The 18,581-nt window shown below is 46.7% G+C and overlaps 1 protein-coding gene across 2 annotated transcripts; it reads right to left on the bottom strand.

Moving 5' to 3' along the window:
* Window positions 1-4,879: 4,879 nt before the first annotated feature.
* On the bottom strand, window positions 4,880-18,325 carry NR2F2 (nuclear receptor subfamily 2 group F member 2). 2 transcript variants are annotated; one of them, XM_082060816.1, is made up of 3 exons: window positions 17,106-18,325; window positions 8,746-9,273; window positions 4,880-5,612 (listed from the first exon to the last, which is right to left on the bottom strand). In XM_082060816.1, the coding sequence occupies exons 1-3, from the start codon at window positions 17,146-17,148 to the stop codon at window positions 5,338-5,340; spliced, it is 846 nt and encodes a 281-aa protein (XP_081916942.1). In that variant the 5' UTR covers window positions 17,149-18,325; the 3' UTR covers window positions 4,880-5,337. The 2 variants fall into 2 exon arrangements, with proteins under 2 accessions (XP_081916942.1, XP_081916941.1); XM_082060815.1 differs by lacking the exon at window positions 17,106-18,325 and adding an exon at window positions 11,068-13,068.
* Between the last annotated feature and the right edge of the window lie 256 nt (window positions 18,326-18,581).

Raw genomic sequence — 18,581 nt, 5'->3', positions numbered from 1 at the left:
TTACCACGACAGATCTGTTGACATTTTACTTGGGGGGGGAGGGGGGGATGGGTAGAGAGAGAAAAAAAAAAAAAAAGAGAAGGAGGAAAAATAAAGTTTTAATGACATGTATGACATATTAAATTAGGCAGTTTTACAATTGGGTTTGAATGCGATGCTAACTGATTACAACTGTGTTATCAAAAGGGTGATAAGATTTATAACTTCGTGAGCACAAGCCTCTCCTCTTAATGACAATAGATTTTCAATAGCAGAAATCTGGTTCCTATTTTCCAAGAAGAGACGCTGTGTGTCTCCGTTGCCCCTTTATTACCGTAGGATTCAAGATCCTCTCTAAAACAGCTTGGCACTTGGAAATCCACAATCCACAGGCCAGGAATACCTTTATGGTCCCTATTAACTACTGTGTTATTTACACTTTCGCTGGTGCTTCTCACTCAATACCCGTATCACATACGATGGATAACACAGCCTCTCTCCTTGCCTTTCCCTGGGTGTTTTGGGTCTATATTTTACATTTCTTTGCTTGACAAAAGCGAAAAAAAAAAGGGGGGGGGAAGGAAGGAAAAACACCCTTCACAGCTCTGTCTCTTACACCCCTCTCCTCCCCAAGCTCCCTAAACCAACACATTAAGCAAACTTTAAAAACTGGGTTCCTATTACAAAGCAGCGCCCAGGACTAACTGCTTTAAAATTACTGCATAATTAGATTTAGTTGAATTTCACCATTAATTAGGCAGCCGCACTGCGGGGAGCCTTTGAAATCTGAGAAAATGGGAAAAATCATCTGAAGCACGTTTTTTAAACCCAACTTCAATAAATCCTGACAAGGCCTGCATTTCTCCGTGTATCTCTTTCCATTCAACAAAGCAAAGCGAAGCGAGCGAGATCCCCAGGACCCACTAAAGTTTTAATTAAAAAAAATAAAATCCATCTCCATTTCCACATCCCGCTCGTTATCAGCGGCGACGGTTACGGAGCGCCTCGAAACGTCCCCTGTTCTCATTCCCTTTTCCTCTCTCTTTCACTCTCCTTTTTTTGTTCTTTTTTTTTCTTTTTCTTTTTCTTTTTTTTTTTTTTTTCCTTTCTTTTAAAGGCACCTTCCCGAGGATCCCGCTGTCCCTGCAGGCGCAAACCCTAAATATAACACCCCGGGGTAGGTCTGACTCCGCTTCAATGGCCATCGAGCCGCGCTCGCACGGGGGAGATGCTTCCACAGGTCATTTACATGCAGATGGGATACGAGCTCCGGAGGAAGATCCGCCCGCCGGCCCGGCAACTCTTCCCGCCGGCCCGCCCGGTACCCCCCAACCGCTTCCCACCGCGGGGACCTTGCGCGGAGCGAGGATAACGCCGCCTCCCCCCTCCCCTCGCCCCGTTCCCCGGCTCCGCACGGCGCGGAGCGAACGAGCAGGGCCGGGGCCGCCATGTTGGCTGAGCTCATCGGACCCCGCGGGCGGACTTTCCCACGCGTCGCCTTCCGCGGCCGCGCAGCGCTCCGCGCTTCCCCACCTCCCCTCCCACCCGCCCGCCTCTTCCTCGGCCGCCGACGGCGCGGCCCCACGGGCGAACCCCCGCGGGCTTGCGGGCCCTTCCCCGGCCCCGCCAGCCCCACAGGCGGGCTGGCACCGCCTGCCAAGCGCCTCCTCTCGCCCCAACCCTCCGCTTTTGTCTGAACTTGGGAGAGCCGCCTCCTCTCCGCGCCCCCTGCGCGCCCCGCGCACGCACAGCGCGGGCGGACCCCCCCCCTTCCCATCCCCCGCCGCCGCTCTCCCAAACCTTCCCCGACCCCGCCAGGAGAGCGGCAGCGGGGAGGGAAGAGGAGGAGGAAGAGGGGGGGGGTTGAAGAAGACCTTTCCCGAGATGTGGTTTGCACCGCGGGCGGCTCTGCAGCTTTCGCTGTCGTTCCGGGTCGCCTTTGGGTCTCTTTCCCTGCCAGTCCCCGCGCCGGTAGCAGGGGTGGTGGGGAAGGGAAAAAGCGACCTAAGATCAGATTAAAGCAAAAAATAAAAGGGAGGGTTGGGAAGGGGGGGGAACCGCAAGGAAAAAAAAGAAATAGAGACTTAAAGGGAAAGAGTCGCCATGTTTAGCAGCCTTTTTGTTTTTGTTTTTTTTTTTTTCCCCTAAAAAAAAAATCTCCTCAATTCCACGTAGAACAAGCTTCTCGATCCCAACCCTCCTCTTTTGTCCAATTCAATCTTTGGATAGACCTTTTGTTCTAACTCAGCATGAAAAGAAAAACTTTCTTTAAATGCTATAAACTTACAACTAACTGAAGTCTCTAAACAAATCCTCCTCTGAGCATTCCAAACATATATACATGGGCCTTCTGCGTGTGTGTGTGTGCGTGTGTGTGTTTTTATTTAACCCTGGTGCATTTTCTGTTTACTATTATTCTCTGTGAACCAAAGCTCGCTGCAAGAAACTTATAAATACAGAGATAGCTTACAGGCTTTAAAACATAAAAAGCAGAGAATGTTTTGGATTTGAAAATCATAAATTATAATTTAATGCCAATAACAATTTACAACAAATGGTTGTTTACAATAAACTAACACAAAACAAACAAGTCAAGATCCTGTGTTCTTAGTAAGCATAAAAACTTCACACACACACACTCACATGGATAGCACTTGCAATAGAAAAAGCTAAATCTAGAGGTCAGCAATCCCCTGCAATAATAGTATATATATATTTATATATATTTATATATTTATAGAAAAGGAGCCATGATTCAGATGTAAAACTGCTCAAATTCACAGTCATACTCCCCTCAGCCCCCAGTACAGATGTGTCTAACTGGAACACACTAAAGATCAGGGTTTAATCGACTTTACAGAATGATCTCTCTCCCTCCCTCTCTCTCTTTTTTTGTGAAACCACAACATGGTGTAGTTACGTGTGGTAAAAAGGGAGAGGGGGAAGCCTCAGACAAGAACAAAATTGCAAGCTTTCACATACAAAGCATCTGCTATAGACCAAAGGGAGGGTGGGTGGGGGGAGAGATAAAAAAAAGACACACACACACACACACAAAACAAAATATCAACCCTTTGCAAAACCACATCATCTTGCCTTCCTTCAGATTTGGGGGTTTTGTTGCCTGCTCAGGATAGCACTAAATTCACAAATGTTATGTCCAGTCCCGAGCCACTGGCCCAGGCGGGTCCCCAGCGCATCAGTGGTGGCTACAAGAGAGGGCCCTGGTCTGCTCAGGAAAGCTGCGTGTGCGCCTCCGCATGTATGTATGCAAGTTCACATACAGACATACATTCCATATGTAAAATACAGAGGTGAGCTGTGGTCATGCTTTCACAGTCTAAGGTAAAAAAAAAAAATCCACTTGAGAGTATATATATACATTAAAACCCGACTCCTCAGTGCTAGAAGCTAACGCCACTCCATTTGAAGACCTCTCAATGACAACGATAGATGGCAACTACGGAGTATTATAAAAAAATCACACATACTTAAAGAAAACTCATTGCAAACAACTGACCTATATTTACAATACTGCTATTACCTTGCTTGAAAGATCTTGTGCGCGTATGTCACACATTTACAAAAGATTTTTCGCCCAATTCTGATCATAAAATAGATACTGATCGCCGGATTTCTAAGACTTTTTTTTTTTTTTTCACAATACCTTTCCTACGCAGGCACTTAAGTGTGACAAAAATAAGGGCCTTTTTTCTTTCTTTTCTATTTTTTTTTTTTTCCCCAGAAAATCCATTTTTAATTAACAGGAGGATTAGATGAATGGGGTTTGATGGTTTACCATTTCAGCAGAGTGCTTCCTAAAACCAGAGATAAACCACGAACTTAAGTCCTCCACCCCCATCCCGGAATTAAACAGGTAAATACACTACAATACATCTGCTACAAACTTACTGTGACAAGTAAACAAATCAATCGCCTATGGACTCAAATGACTGCAAACTATAGAGAAGTAATGTGGTTTCTGAAAGACATTTATGACAGCCAAACAAGTTTCAGATATCAAATAATATTTTAATTTCTGAATACTTTCAATTTTCCTTGGAATATAACACACAAAGACTCGACCAAACAGTTCAGTTATTATAACTTTTACAGTATACAGAAATGTTGCACTTAAAAAAAAACCTTCAGTTTTTTTAAACACAAAACTGTAAACTCTAAGATACTGAATCAATCACGTTATCTATAAGTGCCAACAGTGTTATTTTGTCATGCTGATTTCAATGGTATTTTTTAAAAAGGGAAAATATCAACAATTATTATAATACAAAGGGCTTGCAAATATACAAACAGATAAAGGAGTTTAATAACAATTCATGATGAACTATGTGGAACCCAATTCAAATTACAAAAGTTCACTTCGCTTGTTTGTTTGTTTTTTTAAATCAAAACTGAAGCGTGTCTTGGACACAAACTCCTTCTACCTATAATAAATCCGCACAGTTCATTTTCTGTCCGAAATATCAAAAAAAACTAGATTTGGGGGTAGTTATATGACATGTGTGGTTCATCCGGGTCTATATAATTATAGCTCTCTCAGCTTCAAGCTAGATTTTGGGTCACCACCTTAAGTGCGCTTCCATCATTGTGTTGTTGAGGGTTTTTTCTCTTTTCCTTTCTTCCTATGATACTTTCGTGGACTCAGTTTTAATTCTTTCAGAACATATATTTTAAGGATACACAGGGGTTTTTTATTTTTTTTAAGAAGCCAAGGTTATATCAAAAATTATTACAGAACCACAGAATAAACTGGTTTGAAACCAGAAAAATACAAAAAAGAACAGCTATAGGTACATAGACACATAGGACAATTAATAATTTGGAAAAAAAAAGACTTACTTTCTTCCATTCTGCTAATTTTCTTCAAATTTCCTTTAAATGCACTTTAAGCGAGATTTTTAAAAAAGTTTACCCCCAAAACAGAAAAAAAAAGAAGAAAAAAGAAAAAGCCAACCATCGTTCCTTTTCTTCTTCTTTCTCTTTTTTCTTTCTTTCCTTTTTCTTTCTCTCTTTTTTTTCTATTTTTTACAAAAAAAAAAATGATAAGTAGCAAGTTGTTGTTTATTTTTTTTTTTTCTGAACGACACGGGAGTTTTTAATGCATTCTGTAAAAGTTCATTTGACAGTCTCTCTCTTTTTTTTTTATTCACAGTCCATTAATTTTTTCCTGTCTTCTCTTAGCAAACTTGTAACATCCTTTTACATCCTTTCTTAGCAGAAGGAAATTTAAGAAACAACCAGAACCCAAATGTCATTTGCTTTCCTTTCACTCTCTTTCACCTCCCTTCTCAATTTTTTATTTTTATTTATTTTTTTTCTCTCTCTCTTTCCAATATCTTATTGAATGGACATATAAGGCCAGTTAAAACTGCTGCCAGACAGTAACATATCCCTGATTAGGGTTTCTATGGGGGTTTTACCTACCAAACGGACGAAAAACAATTGCTCTATGACAGAAGAGGAGACAGTGCGAAGGGAGGGGAGACGTAGTAATAGCTTCCCGAATCGTGTTGGCTGGTTGGGATACTGGCTCCTAACATACTCTTCCAAAGCACACTGTGACTTCTCCTGTAAACTTTCAACATGGGCTACATCAGAGAGACCACAGGCATCTAGAAGAAAGTGTATTAAAAAACAAAAATAAATTTAAAAAAAAAAAAAGAAAGAAAAAAGAAAACAATCATCAGATTAAAAAGTTTTGTGTGTTTTTCAAATTTTTATTTTTAAATGTGATTTTTTTGGCTCATTATTGCTAGAATTAAGTGTAGATGGTGCGCCATCACCTCGCCCCCCAGAGTTTAAGTAGGGTTTACCAAAAGGGACAATCTATGTGTGTGTGTTTGTATTTCTCTCTCTTCTGGAGGGTCTCCCTTAGGATCGAGATTCTCCAAGATTCGAGATTTCGAATGGCACGACAGACGTGAGGGGCTGACAAGGAGGTGCTGGCCAAGCGTAATTTCGTATATCTGTTTTTTTAGGGGGAAAGGCTGGAGGGGCGGGGAAGGCTTGAGTCGAAAGGGGGGAAACGGAGCCACTATTTCTCCCCCCCTTGGAAAATAACTGGGGAGACCCTAAGCATGTGATGAGAAGACATACTAATAAGAGTGATAGAAATCATAATAATAATAAAAAACTGGCCCAGCCAAAGATAATGGCGCCCCGGATCCAGCAACAGATTCTCCCCCAAAGAAGACAACGCGTTTTTCTTCAGTCTTTGAAACTGATTTAAGTGGCCCTTTAAAACTGATCTTGTCAGTTTAGCCTATTCAGAGGCAGCCATGCAAACTGTGATCTCTCTGTTCATTTGAGCTGTTTCTTTTCCCCCCTCTTTTCTCTTTCTTTCTTCCCCCCCTCCACTCCCTCCTCTTTTTTTTTTTTTTTTTTTTTTTGTTTCCTCCTCTTCTTCTTTTTAAACCTAAAGGCCCTTACAAGAAGAAAACTCCCTGATAGGGTCTGGACATTTTTTCTCTCTCTCTCTCTCACTTTTTTTTTTTTTTTTCCTGATACGCTAAAATACAATAAGTTCCCTTTAAATCAGAGACGTCTGTGCTGAAAGAGCACAGGTTGTGACCTGACCTCCCTGTGGCTTTCCTAGGCACAGGGCTAACACATGCATATTCTGCGAGTCATTAGAACCCAGATTTTTTTTTTTTTCTCTTAAAAGAGGCTGCAGCAAACATTATATGCATCTATGTGCGCCTGCTTTGCATCAGGGAGTGCTACTGGGGTGCTGCAGAAGCTTCATGCATCACCCTATTTTTCTGCATGCGGCTATCTTCCCCAGAATCAGATAACTAGAAACGTTTATCTAGTTGGGAGGCAATTTACACGCCAGGCCTCACATTTTGAAAATAGTAATAAATTAAACAGTTACGACAGGATCGGACGATTGTTTTCTCAGAAGGCTAAAAAAAGGGGGGGGGAAGAAAAAAAAAGAAAAAAAAATGATTTGGGAGAAAAGGCAGGATTGGAAATAAAGTCCTGGGTGTGGGTGTGAGCTGGTCAGGGGCTGGGGAGGGATGTGAGCATGTGTGGGATCCTCGCTGACGGTTTGAGCGAGGGAGAGGAAAACGTATCCTGGAAAACCATAGAAAAATAAAATCAGCACCCCGCGTACACTCATTCCCACTCGGGATCCCTGTCCCCCTGTGGTGAGATGCGTCCTGCTCATTGATCACCTTAGGACTCTAGCACGAGTAATTTTGGGGGGGGAGGAAAAAAAAGAAAAAAAAAAAAAAGAAGTTTTTTATGTGTAAAGCAATAATATATAAAAGGAAGTTTAGGTCACGACCCAGAACCTGGACAAAGTCCAGAAAATGACTTCGTTCCCCAGACCCCCTTTAACACAACAAGGAAAGGATTGTGAGCCCTTCTTTTCCCACATAAACTACATTTTTTTCCTGTTTCCTGATATCAGGCTTTAAAAAACTCCGATGAGTAATTATTTTACAGGTCCTGCTTCCATTCATATGTTTATCGCGTGGCCACTTTCCCAAGCTTTCAAATGAGTTACAGAAGAAATAGATGTATTTTTAAACTTAATCCCAAAACTTCTAGGGCTGCAGCACATTGGGTTGCCGGTGCAGCCTTAAAGTTCGCAATCTGAGATAACGTATTGCACAAATTAGCGAACAGATTTTTTTTTTCTCAAAAAAAAAAAAAAAATTTAGCCTCCAGAGTTAATATCAGGTTTATTACTCACCCAGGTTAAACTCTAGTGCAAGCTAATTAGATTTCACAACGCACTCAATTATTGCTTTATAACTCATGCACTATTTCTAGGCAGCAAAAGTTGACACATTTTTCCCCCCTCTCTTTGATTATCTAAGAAACACCTCGAGGTCTTTTCCTCGGGAGAGCCATGGTTGTGCCACCCCGGGATTACACTGTGGAGCGGCAGCTTCAGTCTCCTCTTACTTTTCCATACTACTCCTCTCTACTTATGGTAATTATCTTTTCGCACCCGCTACTCGCTTTGGACTATGCAGTTCCTGCTGGGTACAAATGCAAACTTTTCCCCTCAGCTTAAATGACACAGAACTGCTCACTGCCACATTCTGTTTAAATCAGACATCTCTTTGGAAAGTTGATTTATTTTATTTTATGGGATGGCGGGGAACATATTTTAAACTCAGCTTTGCGCACTTAACTTCTTCTTTTTTTTTTTTTTTTTTTAATTCAATTTTTAATCCTGCAGGGCTTTTTTTCCCCTTCCTGGCTGCCCATAAAATGATCCTCTTTTTAAAGTGGTTTCACTGATAGGACGACTTGTATTTAACAACATCAAACAGATTTTGCTGCTGTTCGGATGCGTGTCATTAAATGCAACAACCCAGAGCTATACTGTTAAATAAAATACTCTTTTTCAATGAGAAAGCGCAGTCTCTCATGGCGAATGGGTGCCTCTCCCCGAGCCCCCTCGTTCTCCATCCCCAGTATTACTCAGCTAGGTATGGGGTGTGTTTGGGGTGTCTTTGTGTGTGTGTGTGTATATTTTATTTATTTATTTTAAAAAAGAAATCTTGCATTCCCTCAAAGACGGGATGCTCAGATCCGAGGCCCTGAAGGCAAGACCACAGGGTACCGTTTCCTAAAAGCAAACGAGACCGCGCTGGTTCTCGGGGGGGTGCAGAGAGCGGTGATGGGGTGCAGGCAATAACACTTTGCAAGAGCAAACAGTTCTCAGGGGGGATCGGAGCGGGGGGTTGGGGGGAGGGAAAGGAAGAGCAAAGAAATGTTGCCTACCTGAGGTGAAGAGGACTATGGCCTTTAAACAGCTATATTCTGCAGAGTCGACATGCAATGCTTTCAGTTTTTCTACTTGCTCTTGGAAGATTCGTATGTGGTCCATAAAGGCGACCACTCGGTCAGCAGACATTGGCGAAGCGTGGAGGCCGGCGGCTGCCAGGAGCGGGGCTACGTGGAGGGGCATGGAGCACTGGGCAGCGTTGAGGACAAACAACTCGCTCCAGGTCAGCCTCAGCAGGGCCACCTGGTCTGTGATCTGGAGGTCTGGGAAGAAGGGGATATTCCTGGCCCACTCCACGGCGCTGAAGAGCATCCTAGCTGCCAGTTCACAAATGTTCTCGATGCCCATGATGTTGTTGGGTTGCATGCACTGACTGCCAAAGCGGGAGGTGGGGTAGGGCTCTGCTCTCAGAAGAAGGGAGATATATCCGGATAGGTAGGAATGGCAGTTGAGAGGGTCCCCGTTTGTCAAGGCGAACTGACCATGAGTTGGCTGTGTGGGTGGCATTCTGCCTCTCTGGACCGCTGCAGTAAATAAAAAAGAAACTACAGCTATTAATATCTGAATTGCGACCATCGGTTCAAATACAGCCTGCTTTGTGTGCTGGTGCCTGCGTGTGTGACACCGCACCAAGGCAGCTTTAAGGGGGAACAGGCATTTTTCCAGCCAGAGTTCAGCCCGCACCCGGTTTTAAGGCTCCGCAGCTTCCCGGGTCAAGTAAAAGCAACAATAAAAGCTGAGCAATGCTGCCCGCTCGGCCAGGACTGCCTGGAGGAGCCCGAGATCCTCACTTCCCAAAACACACTACAATTCAGTTATTCCCTCCACTCTCCCCCCACCGCCACGGCTCTCCTTCAAGAGATGCAGGATACGTCTTTGTGTGCCCGGGCATTTTTTCTTCATTACACCTAAAACAGCTTATTGATTTGAGGCTAGGGGAGCAGGATGGGGAGGGAGAAGGGGGAGAGGGAAGAAACACGTCAGTTCAAAATCCCCGGCGCTGGTCCCACACACGTTTCTCATCCACCGAATACATTGTTGCTGCTGTTATTATGTATTCCCCCCCTCCCCTTATTAAAAATATCAAAGGAGGCGAGATCACCCCACAACATCCCCGGCAGGTCCCCCGGCGAGGCTGGGGGCATTATCCAAAGGCACCTTCCTCAGCTGCCCATGGAAAGTGGGCCTTTCATTTTGTTAATAAATTTACACGGTGACAGCGAGAGAAAAAGGAGAGAGAAAAGGGACTCAGAGGCAGAGAGACGGCAAGGAGGGAGAACGCCTAAAAAATGTGCTTGATTTATATTTGTTATCGCATGTATTACAAGGTTAGTTACTCTTGCAGAAACACAAAGAGAGGAGCCCAGCAAGTCCCAAGCCCCCTAACCCTTAACCTACATAGCAGCGTCCAGACACAGAGCACGCACTGGAAAACTGCAGGCTCACATTTCTCGTCTAATTTTATATCACAAAGACTCGACTTGCAGAGACCCGAGCACCCCACACTTACTTCTGGGCTGCTCCTTTCCCCCCTACCCGTCCCTTCTGCTCCCCCTCTGCCTCTCCCGGACAACAAAATAAGAGGAAGAAGAGAAAAGTAAGATAACAATCGGGAAAGGCAAACACACAGCAATATATATATATATGCATATATATATATACACATATATACACACACACGCGCGGATGTGTGTGTGTGTGTGTATTTTTAAAGGAGGAAAAATCCGGCTGGGAATCCACAGTGGAGTGCTGTAGAGCCTCGGTAGGGTGAGTCCCATTGTAATAGTAATTTGAACCGCCTGTGTAAAATTGCAATCTAAGGCAGGGTGCTGGAGGATATATATATATGCGTGTGTGCATCTCGTGAGGCTCCGTGTGTGTGTACACACACGCACAGACACACACACAGGGCTGCTCGGGGGACGGGGGGTAACGCTGAACATGCGAGAGGAAACATGAGGGAAAAGTAACCAGACGTCAGAATAATCATCTCGCTCCTAAGCAGCGTGAAACTAAAAATCCACTTCCAATAAACCTCCATCAGCAAAATCAAAACAAACACAAATCAATTACGACTGCAGGAGAAAGCATGCAAGAGCCCCTGCCTCCCCTGCCCACCCTCTCCAGCACCTCTTTCTTTCATTACGAGAAAGTTTCTGTCTGTTTATTCGGGGTGGGGGGTGGGGTGGGGAAAGAAAGGTTCTGGTTGGGTTTGGGGAGAGAGTTTAAAAAGAATAATAACAATAATAATAATTTAAAAAAGAACCCAAAACGCAGCGAGTGAAAAAAAAATTGCAAAACAAATGAAATCCCAATACCTTCCCGTCTCATGCCAACTTTGAGGCATTTTTTGAGGCGGCAGTACTGACACTGATTGCGGTGGTGCTGGTCAATGGGACAGTTCCTGTTGGCACGACAAGTGTAGCTGAGATTCCTCCTTACACTCCGCTTGAAGAAACTCTTGCAACCCTCGCAGGTAAACTGGCCATAATGTTTGCCACTAGACTTGTCCCCACAAACCACACATTCAATGTGCTGCTGCTGCTGCTGTTTGTCTCCTTGGTTCTGCTGGCTTGGCTGGTTGGTCTGGGCTGGCGTACTGGGAGGGCCCCCGGGCCCCGGGGTCTGTGGGGTGTGCGGGGCCCCGGCCGGAGGTCCCTGCACCGGCGGGGCTTGCGAAGGCTGCGTTCCCTGAGCTCCGGGCACATCGTCCTGGGGGTCTCGCCACGCACCGACTACCATTGCCATATCTATTGGACACCGTTGCCAAACTTCCTGTTCCCCCTTTATTTTCAAAGTTTGTTTGCTTTGCTTTTCAGATCAGCTTTGCAGCAGTCTTTTTTTTTTCCCCCTCCCCTCTCTCTCTCTCTTCCCCCCTCTCTCTTTTGTTGTTTTGCCTTTTCTTTCTTTTTTTTTCTTTTTTTTTTTTTTTTCAGGAGGGTCGGGGTGGGGGGATCTCCCGGTACCGGCGAAGGTGCAGAAGCACGGGGCGATGGAGGTGTGTGTGCGGGGGGGCGAGTTGCGAGTCGATTGTCTGGGCTCCAGGAGAGCAAAGTAAAGGGGTGGTGGGGGTGGGGGAGAGAGGGAGAGAGAGAGAGAGAGAGGAGGAAAAAAAAAAAAATCTCTTCAAAGATCTCCCTCTCTCTCTCTTAGAGCTGATCTGCAGCAGAGTAGTTGAAGGAGGAGAGGCGGGTGTCTGGGGGCCAGGTCCAGGGAAGCTCGCAGTCAGCCATTCAGGAAAGCCATCAAAATAAGAATGAATAAAAGGTTAAAGATTACACACACAGCGGAAAAAAACACGCACAGCTGAGGAGACTTTTCTCGGCGCGGAGAGCGGACGGTCTCGCCGTAGTTTTTGGAAGTCCAGCTTGCAGCAGCAACATCAACTGCGATCGCTTTGTTTTTGTGGGCTTTTTTTTTTTCCTCCTCTTTCCTCCTCTCTCTCTCTCTGCTCTGTCTCTCCTCCCTCCTTCGCTCGCTTTAATTCTTCCTCTCCGCCGCTCCGCCCGGGCGCTGCTCTCTTTCTCTCTCTCTCCCTCTTTTTGGCTCGGGGGTGGGGGGGTTGGCTGTTTGGTTGTTTTTTTTTTTTTTTTTCCTCCTCCTCCTCCTCCTCTCCTCGCTTTATTATTATTATTGTTGTTATTATTATTAATTATTATTATGATTGTTTATTTGTTCCTCCTCTCCGTCCCCCGCCGCGCCGCGCTCCACTCCTGCCCCGGGCTCAACCGCTTTCGCCGCTCCCGCCGCTCCGTGTCCCCGCTGCCGCCGCTCCCGCTGCCGCCGCCGCTCGGGTGCTGCTGCTGCCGCCGCCGCCGCCGCTGCCGCTGCCGCCGCCGCGCTGCCTTATGCTGCTTCTGCCGCCTCGCAAGTGGGCTCTCGCCTCCGCGCCGCCGGTGCTCACGGCGCGGGCGGGGGGAGGGGGGCCGCGGGGCGGGGGGGAGGGAAGGAGTCAACTCGCCAGCGCAGCGCCCAGCCAGCCAGGATGATAAAAGAGGGGAGCGGGAGGAGGAGGAGGAGGAGAAGAGGAGGAGGAGGAGGAGGAGGAGGGAGAGAGGGAAGGATCATAACCCAGCGCGCAGCATCGCTCCTCAGCCGGGGGGGGAAGAGGGGAAAATCACCACGGGGAGAGCGGGGGGAGAGCGCCAGCCCTTCCCCCCCCACCCCCCAAAAAAAAAAAAAAAAAAAAAAAGCAAGCGGGGGCTCCCCCCCCTCCCGGCGGTGAGGGGAGGGGCGGGGCGGGGCGCGGCGGCGTGTGGGCCCGAGTGGCGAGCGCGCTCCCCGCCGGCCGCTCGCCCCGCTGGCGGGAGAGTGAACTTTGACACGACTGCTGCAACTTAGCGCACGTTGCCATGGCGACCGCGCGCCTTATAAGGCAACCCGACCGGCGTTTGACTGGTCAAAAGCTCGCGCCCCGCCCCTCGGCCCTCATTGGGCCGCCAGGCGCCCTTGCGCGGCCTGCCATGGCCGCCGCCGCCGCCCGCGCGGTCCTAGAGGCAGGCGCCGCCCCGCCGCCGCTGCTTGCCACCACCACGGGGGCCGGGGCGTCCCCCCGTGCACGCCGCTCCTGCTCCTCTCGCTCTTACTCCTCGCCCCGGCTTCCCCGTGTCGTGCCCTCGCCGCCGTCGGTGCGAGGGGTTAAGGCGAACCCGGCGAGGCGAGCGGAGCGCCACCGCCTCACCTGGGGCCGCCCGCCGAGGCACGGCATCGGGGTCGGGAGGGGGGCTTGGGGGCGGCGGGTGAAAATCAGAAAATTGACTCTAAAATGAGGCAAAATTCCACTGAATAAAATAAAAGTGAGACCCGCTTCCGCCTGGGGAAGGGAAGCGGCCGCCCGTCATGGGCAGCGCTGCACAGGTACGCGGGCTCCCGCCTGCCGGAGGTCCCGCCGGGCGCTGGCCCGGCCGGCGTCGCTCTCGGTCCCTGCGGCCTCGCTCCGGGTTGACCGGCGGGGGACGGGGCCGGCGGTGGCGGCACCTGCGCTCGCCCCGGCCGCTCGCGGAACCGCGGGGCGTTGAGCGTCCCCTCGCCGCAGCGCTCCGGGTCCAGCCGCCCGCACAGTCCCGTTCCCGCCTGAGTAACGGGGCACCGCCGCTGTTCCGGACCGCTCCTCCCCGTACGGGAGCCTCTTCCCCCGCCACCCCGGGCAGCCGGCGGGCTGGGCGACAGGACCGCGTTTCCACGCAAGACACCATCTACTCCTTCCCCTTAGCGCGATGGGGGAAAAAGAACACCCGCAACGCCGCTCCGCAGTGTGACACTCGTGTCTTTTCCCTCGCAACCTCCACGGCATCGCTATAACGCAGCTCATCTCAACCCCTTAAACTTTATTTAGGGGTTTGTGCTTTTTTAAAATTTTTTTTTAGATCACACGTACCCTGACACAGTAACACAACCTCTGTGCTATAGTAGGAACACCACTAAATAGGTAACCGATCTGAGTACACGGGGACAGTTGTTTATTTCCCGCTGAATATAGCGACCGGACAGCGGAACGGGGACTTTGAGCTCATCTCCTAGTGCAAATGGCCAAAAGACACTCGAACAGGCGAAAGGACGGAGAGATAAAAAAAGGAAAACATGTTAAAATAGGCAGATAAATGCCCGGCCGGACAATCCTTCCTCTGCAAACATACGCGTCTATGTGCGCTCACATTTGAGCTAGTCACCAAGCACGGACGTGGGGACATAGACCTGTGCCCAACTCTTTACAGGATTAATTGCCTCTCACCTCCTCACACACACTTTTTCATGTTGCCACATGCACACCCCCTTCTGCCGCAGAAATAATATATGTGGCTCAAGCCGCAGGTGCTGAGATCATTGGAAAGTTGCAAAAAGCACCCAGACTTCACAATGTCCTGCTTAGAAACCTGGTGTATTAAGACCCCACGAACGAAGATGTAACTGCGGCTCAATTTCAAAGGCAAGGGTGCAGCGTTCCCATTGATCCTGACAGAGCAAAAATAGTCTTTCTCCGAAACAGGGACCAGAAGGGACTGAAAAGATGGAAGGGGGGTGGTAGTGGTGGAAGAATCTTTCCCCGCTAAAATGTGGGGAACTGTTTTATGATTTCCAAATAACCCAGAGTCGAGGACGTCACCTTTCAGGGACGGTGGGAGAAGGTGGGGGTTCAAAATGCAGAATAGTCACAGATTGTTGCTGATGTTGAATTTCCGGAGGAAAAATAGAAAAAAACCCCAATCCAACACCAACCTTTCCTGTCTCAAACCTGACAAAGTAAACAGGATTAATTCGCCATATGAAAAAACATTAATGCCGTCTTAACAAATGCAGAAATCAGAAGAGAAAGCGGTTTTAACAGGACGTACAATATTAATAGTTTGAACGTATGATCGTAAAAATGAAAAGCCATTGATATACGCTTAACAGCCGCCGTATACGCTGATTGCTCAAGCATTAATGAAGAATGCACCAGATTAACTATTTGCTCTTCGAGGGATGCAGCAATATAACTATCTATTAGCACCATTAGATGCTTTGCTATTTATTTGAAAACACTCCTGCGAGTGGTTTGAGGCAGAACAGATGAATGTAAAAATGAACTGCAGCTAATTTCACTAAATAATACTCGAAACCTGAGCGCCTCGCATAGAAGGAGATTCTCAACTGTCCTTCTCCGAGCCTAATGACAATAGAAACGCTCTGTTTTAAAAGTAAGACCGTATTGGTTTTCCAAATAAACAAATGCATCCCTCCTGCCATTTTACTGCAGATGTAAATTTATTTTAATGAGAGGGAGTGGAAGGATTTATTTTGCTAAAATAGAGTTGGGGATGAAGCCGGTGTAAATCTTTAGGTTTTAAAAAAGAGGAGGAAGGAGGGGGAAGCTGCTTTCCTGGCAGAAAGCTGCCTAACAGTCCTCTAATTCTTTCTAGATTAAATCGCAATATGAATACAGCATCGAACAAATACCGAGTTTCGCTCTGAACTCAGTGGAAAGCAGTTACGTCTAACAGAATTCAATGAATTCCTCTTCTCCCTCAATGTAGTATGTGTGTGTTTTTCTCTTCCACCACACTGAAGTTCCATGAATAGGGAAAGTGGCTCCTATTGTGTGCCTCTGAACTTCCAAGTCAATGCAATTTTTAACCACTGGCTTGTGGTACTTTGAAAATCACCAGGGGCTGTCAGAGTTGGGTCCTCTGAAAAATTTACAGTGCTAAATCAGAGCATATGCTGTGAGAGAGGAAAAAAAATTGCTTAAGATTGGAGCAAGTACAGTATCCGGCTGCCCCCTAGTGTAAGTCTCTTATCTGCCTAAAATTCAACTTTAAAAGAAAAGGATCTCTTAAAGGGAAACGACTTTTGGCTCACGTATGCATACGAGAATGAAACTTCTGTACATTTTAATCTGATTAATTCCTAAGGATTTAAAATTAATTGGCTTGGGCACTCCTAGACCGGACTATAAGATTTCTGCATCAGGGTTTCTGCCAGCTCTACACCGAATAGGTATTTTTAAGAGATAGTGGAAAGGGATGGGGGGGGGGAATCCTGTTTTGTGATTTTTTTTTTTCAAACGAGGAACCGTGCCTCGCATGCTGTTGTCAGAGCAAAACACTTTTGCTGCTTAAAGTCAGAACTACGTCTTTCGCAATAATACTTAAAAAAAAAAAGGATAAATAATTGCCTTAAAGCCTCAGCCGAACTGCCAACCACACCTTCAGATGGTGAGTATATTCCAGCTTCTTTCCATTGTACTTGCTTAGATGGGGAAGGGACCGGAGGGGAAGAGGGAAGAGGGGATCTCGGCGCTCTACCTTCACCACCGACCTTTTTTTTTTTTTTTTTTTTTTTTCCCTAAATAAATGCTGCAGCTGCACACAGCGACACAATTCCGTGCAGTTTAATACCTATCACTTAAGTTAAGAGCTCTGTCCTCCCCTCCCCACCCTCCTGAGCAGGTCAGTCCGGCGCTCCCCCCCGAGCAGCCTGGAACCCAAGGCAGGGGAGGCTGCGACCGGGCTCTGCCTCCTGGACGCCGCTTTGAAAATGACTTTGAGGCGCTTTGCTTTGCCTCGGACCGACATGGAAAACCGATTCCCGGTCGTTGGGTTTGCTGGCTTGTTTGTTTGTTTGCTGCTAGCTTTATTTAGCTAAAGGACGTGCTAACTGATGGTGCTGCAATTACACAGACTTGGGTCTCCCCCCCTCCCCTCTTCCCCTCCTTAGAGCAACCCACGTAACCTTAGAAACGATCGTTTAAGACGTACGTTAGCTAACATTCGCTTTTTTGGATTTTTTGTTTTCCTTAAAAGAGAAACACAAGAATCACAACACATTGCCCGAAAAAAGTGTCAAAGAAGAAGAAAAAAACTATAAGTAAACATACCAAAACCATATTTGCCTTGTTCAAGGTCCCAAATCGCTTGCATCTTCCTTTTTCTACCTCTCCTTTAGTTTGGCAGGTGAAACAAACAAACAAAAAAAATAATCAGACCGCTGTTTGCCCCCCAGAAAGATGTGCGTTGGGTAATTAAAGAGAAGTCTCCTTCTTGGTGTTTATCTAAGCGATTGTGCAAACTGATAAAAAAAAAAAAAAGAGAGAGAGGAAAAAAAAAGTAAAGTTACAGCCTTCAGGGGAAAAAAAAGGAGGCAAGGTGAAGGGAATAGATTTCCCACAACCTAAAGGGAAGTGCTTTCGATATATTATTAGCGATCAGCCTTGGGAGAGAGGAAAAAAAAATCCTGAACACACTCTAACTTTACACAGACAAGATTTCAGGGGGGGCTTTGTACATAGCTGCTTAGGAATGTGCGCCTCGCCTTTAAGAAAAAATCCCCAAGCCCAAGGTAGGAGATGTCTTTGAGTGATCCTTGTCTCTCATTTCATTCCTTAGAAGGAAGAGCGGCTCACTACACCTTGTTTGGAGCTGGAAAGGCGAGACTAACAAAAAAAAAAAAATCACAACCCACCCTTCCAATTGGGGAGGAAAAAAATATAAGAGAGGGAAATCTCCTAAGTTAATGACTGTGGGGGTAGAATGGATGCGACCGATTCCAGCTCCCCCCCCACACTTCCCACCTCCCCCCTCCCAGACAGAGGGGAAAAAAAAAGAAGAAAAAGAAAAAAAAAGCCAACCGCAAACAACTACAGGCTGAACTATCAACACATGCACCGAAGGGGAAAAAATATATAGTGTCCTGTGTAGGGTCGGCAGGGAACGCAAGCACACGCTAAAGCAAGTTGGGAAAGAATCCGGGCTAATCAGCAATCTCTTTCTCTCTCTCTCTTTCTCTCCCTCTCCCCCTCTCTCTCTCTTTCACTGCCCCTGAGATCCCAGCTCGAAAGAGGTACTCCACATTTTTTCATTACCAAAAATCCGTTGCAATAATCATTTGTTGCTAATTGAAACCCTTGGAGACATTTTTCCCCACCCCCTTCACAAACATGGCAACTTTTAGACATGGGAAGCACGTTTAGTTTTATTTTATTAAAAAAACCAAAACAAAACAAAACGGTTAGGAGGAGGCTGAATCTTTCACCCACAAGAAATATCAGCTCTTCAGCCCCCTTACCCGGGGGGGTAGAACGGGACCCTAGTACAGTGAGGGCTTGGGAAAATTTGGAATACATTAGACTGCCTTTGGCAGGAGAATACTCTCCAACTAATGGATTCCTGCTCCTTTTTGTGTTTGTGTGTGTATCAGTGTGGGGGGTTTCTGGAAAGAGGGGTGGTGGTCGTGGTGGTGGGGAGCCGAGCTTTTATTTTAAGGAACTGTTAGGGTAAGGAGTGTGTCATACTTGACAAATGGAACAAACGCTCTTCCATTTCTTGCTTGTCCTTGCCTTAAAACAAGAATTAAG

Source organism: Streptopelia decaocto (assembly GCF_964273445.1).
Source record: "Streptopelia decaocto genome assembly, chromosome: 9".
Lineage (NCBI taxonomy): Eukaryota > Metazoa > Chordata > Aves > Columbiformes > Columbidae > Streptopelia > Streptopelia decaocto.
The sequence above is the reverse complement of the archived record's forward strand: the minus strand, read 5'-3'. Positions and strand labels throughout refer to the sequence as shown.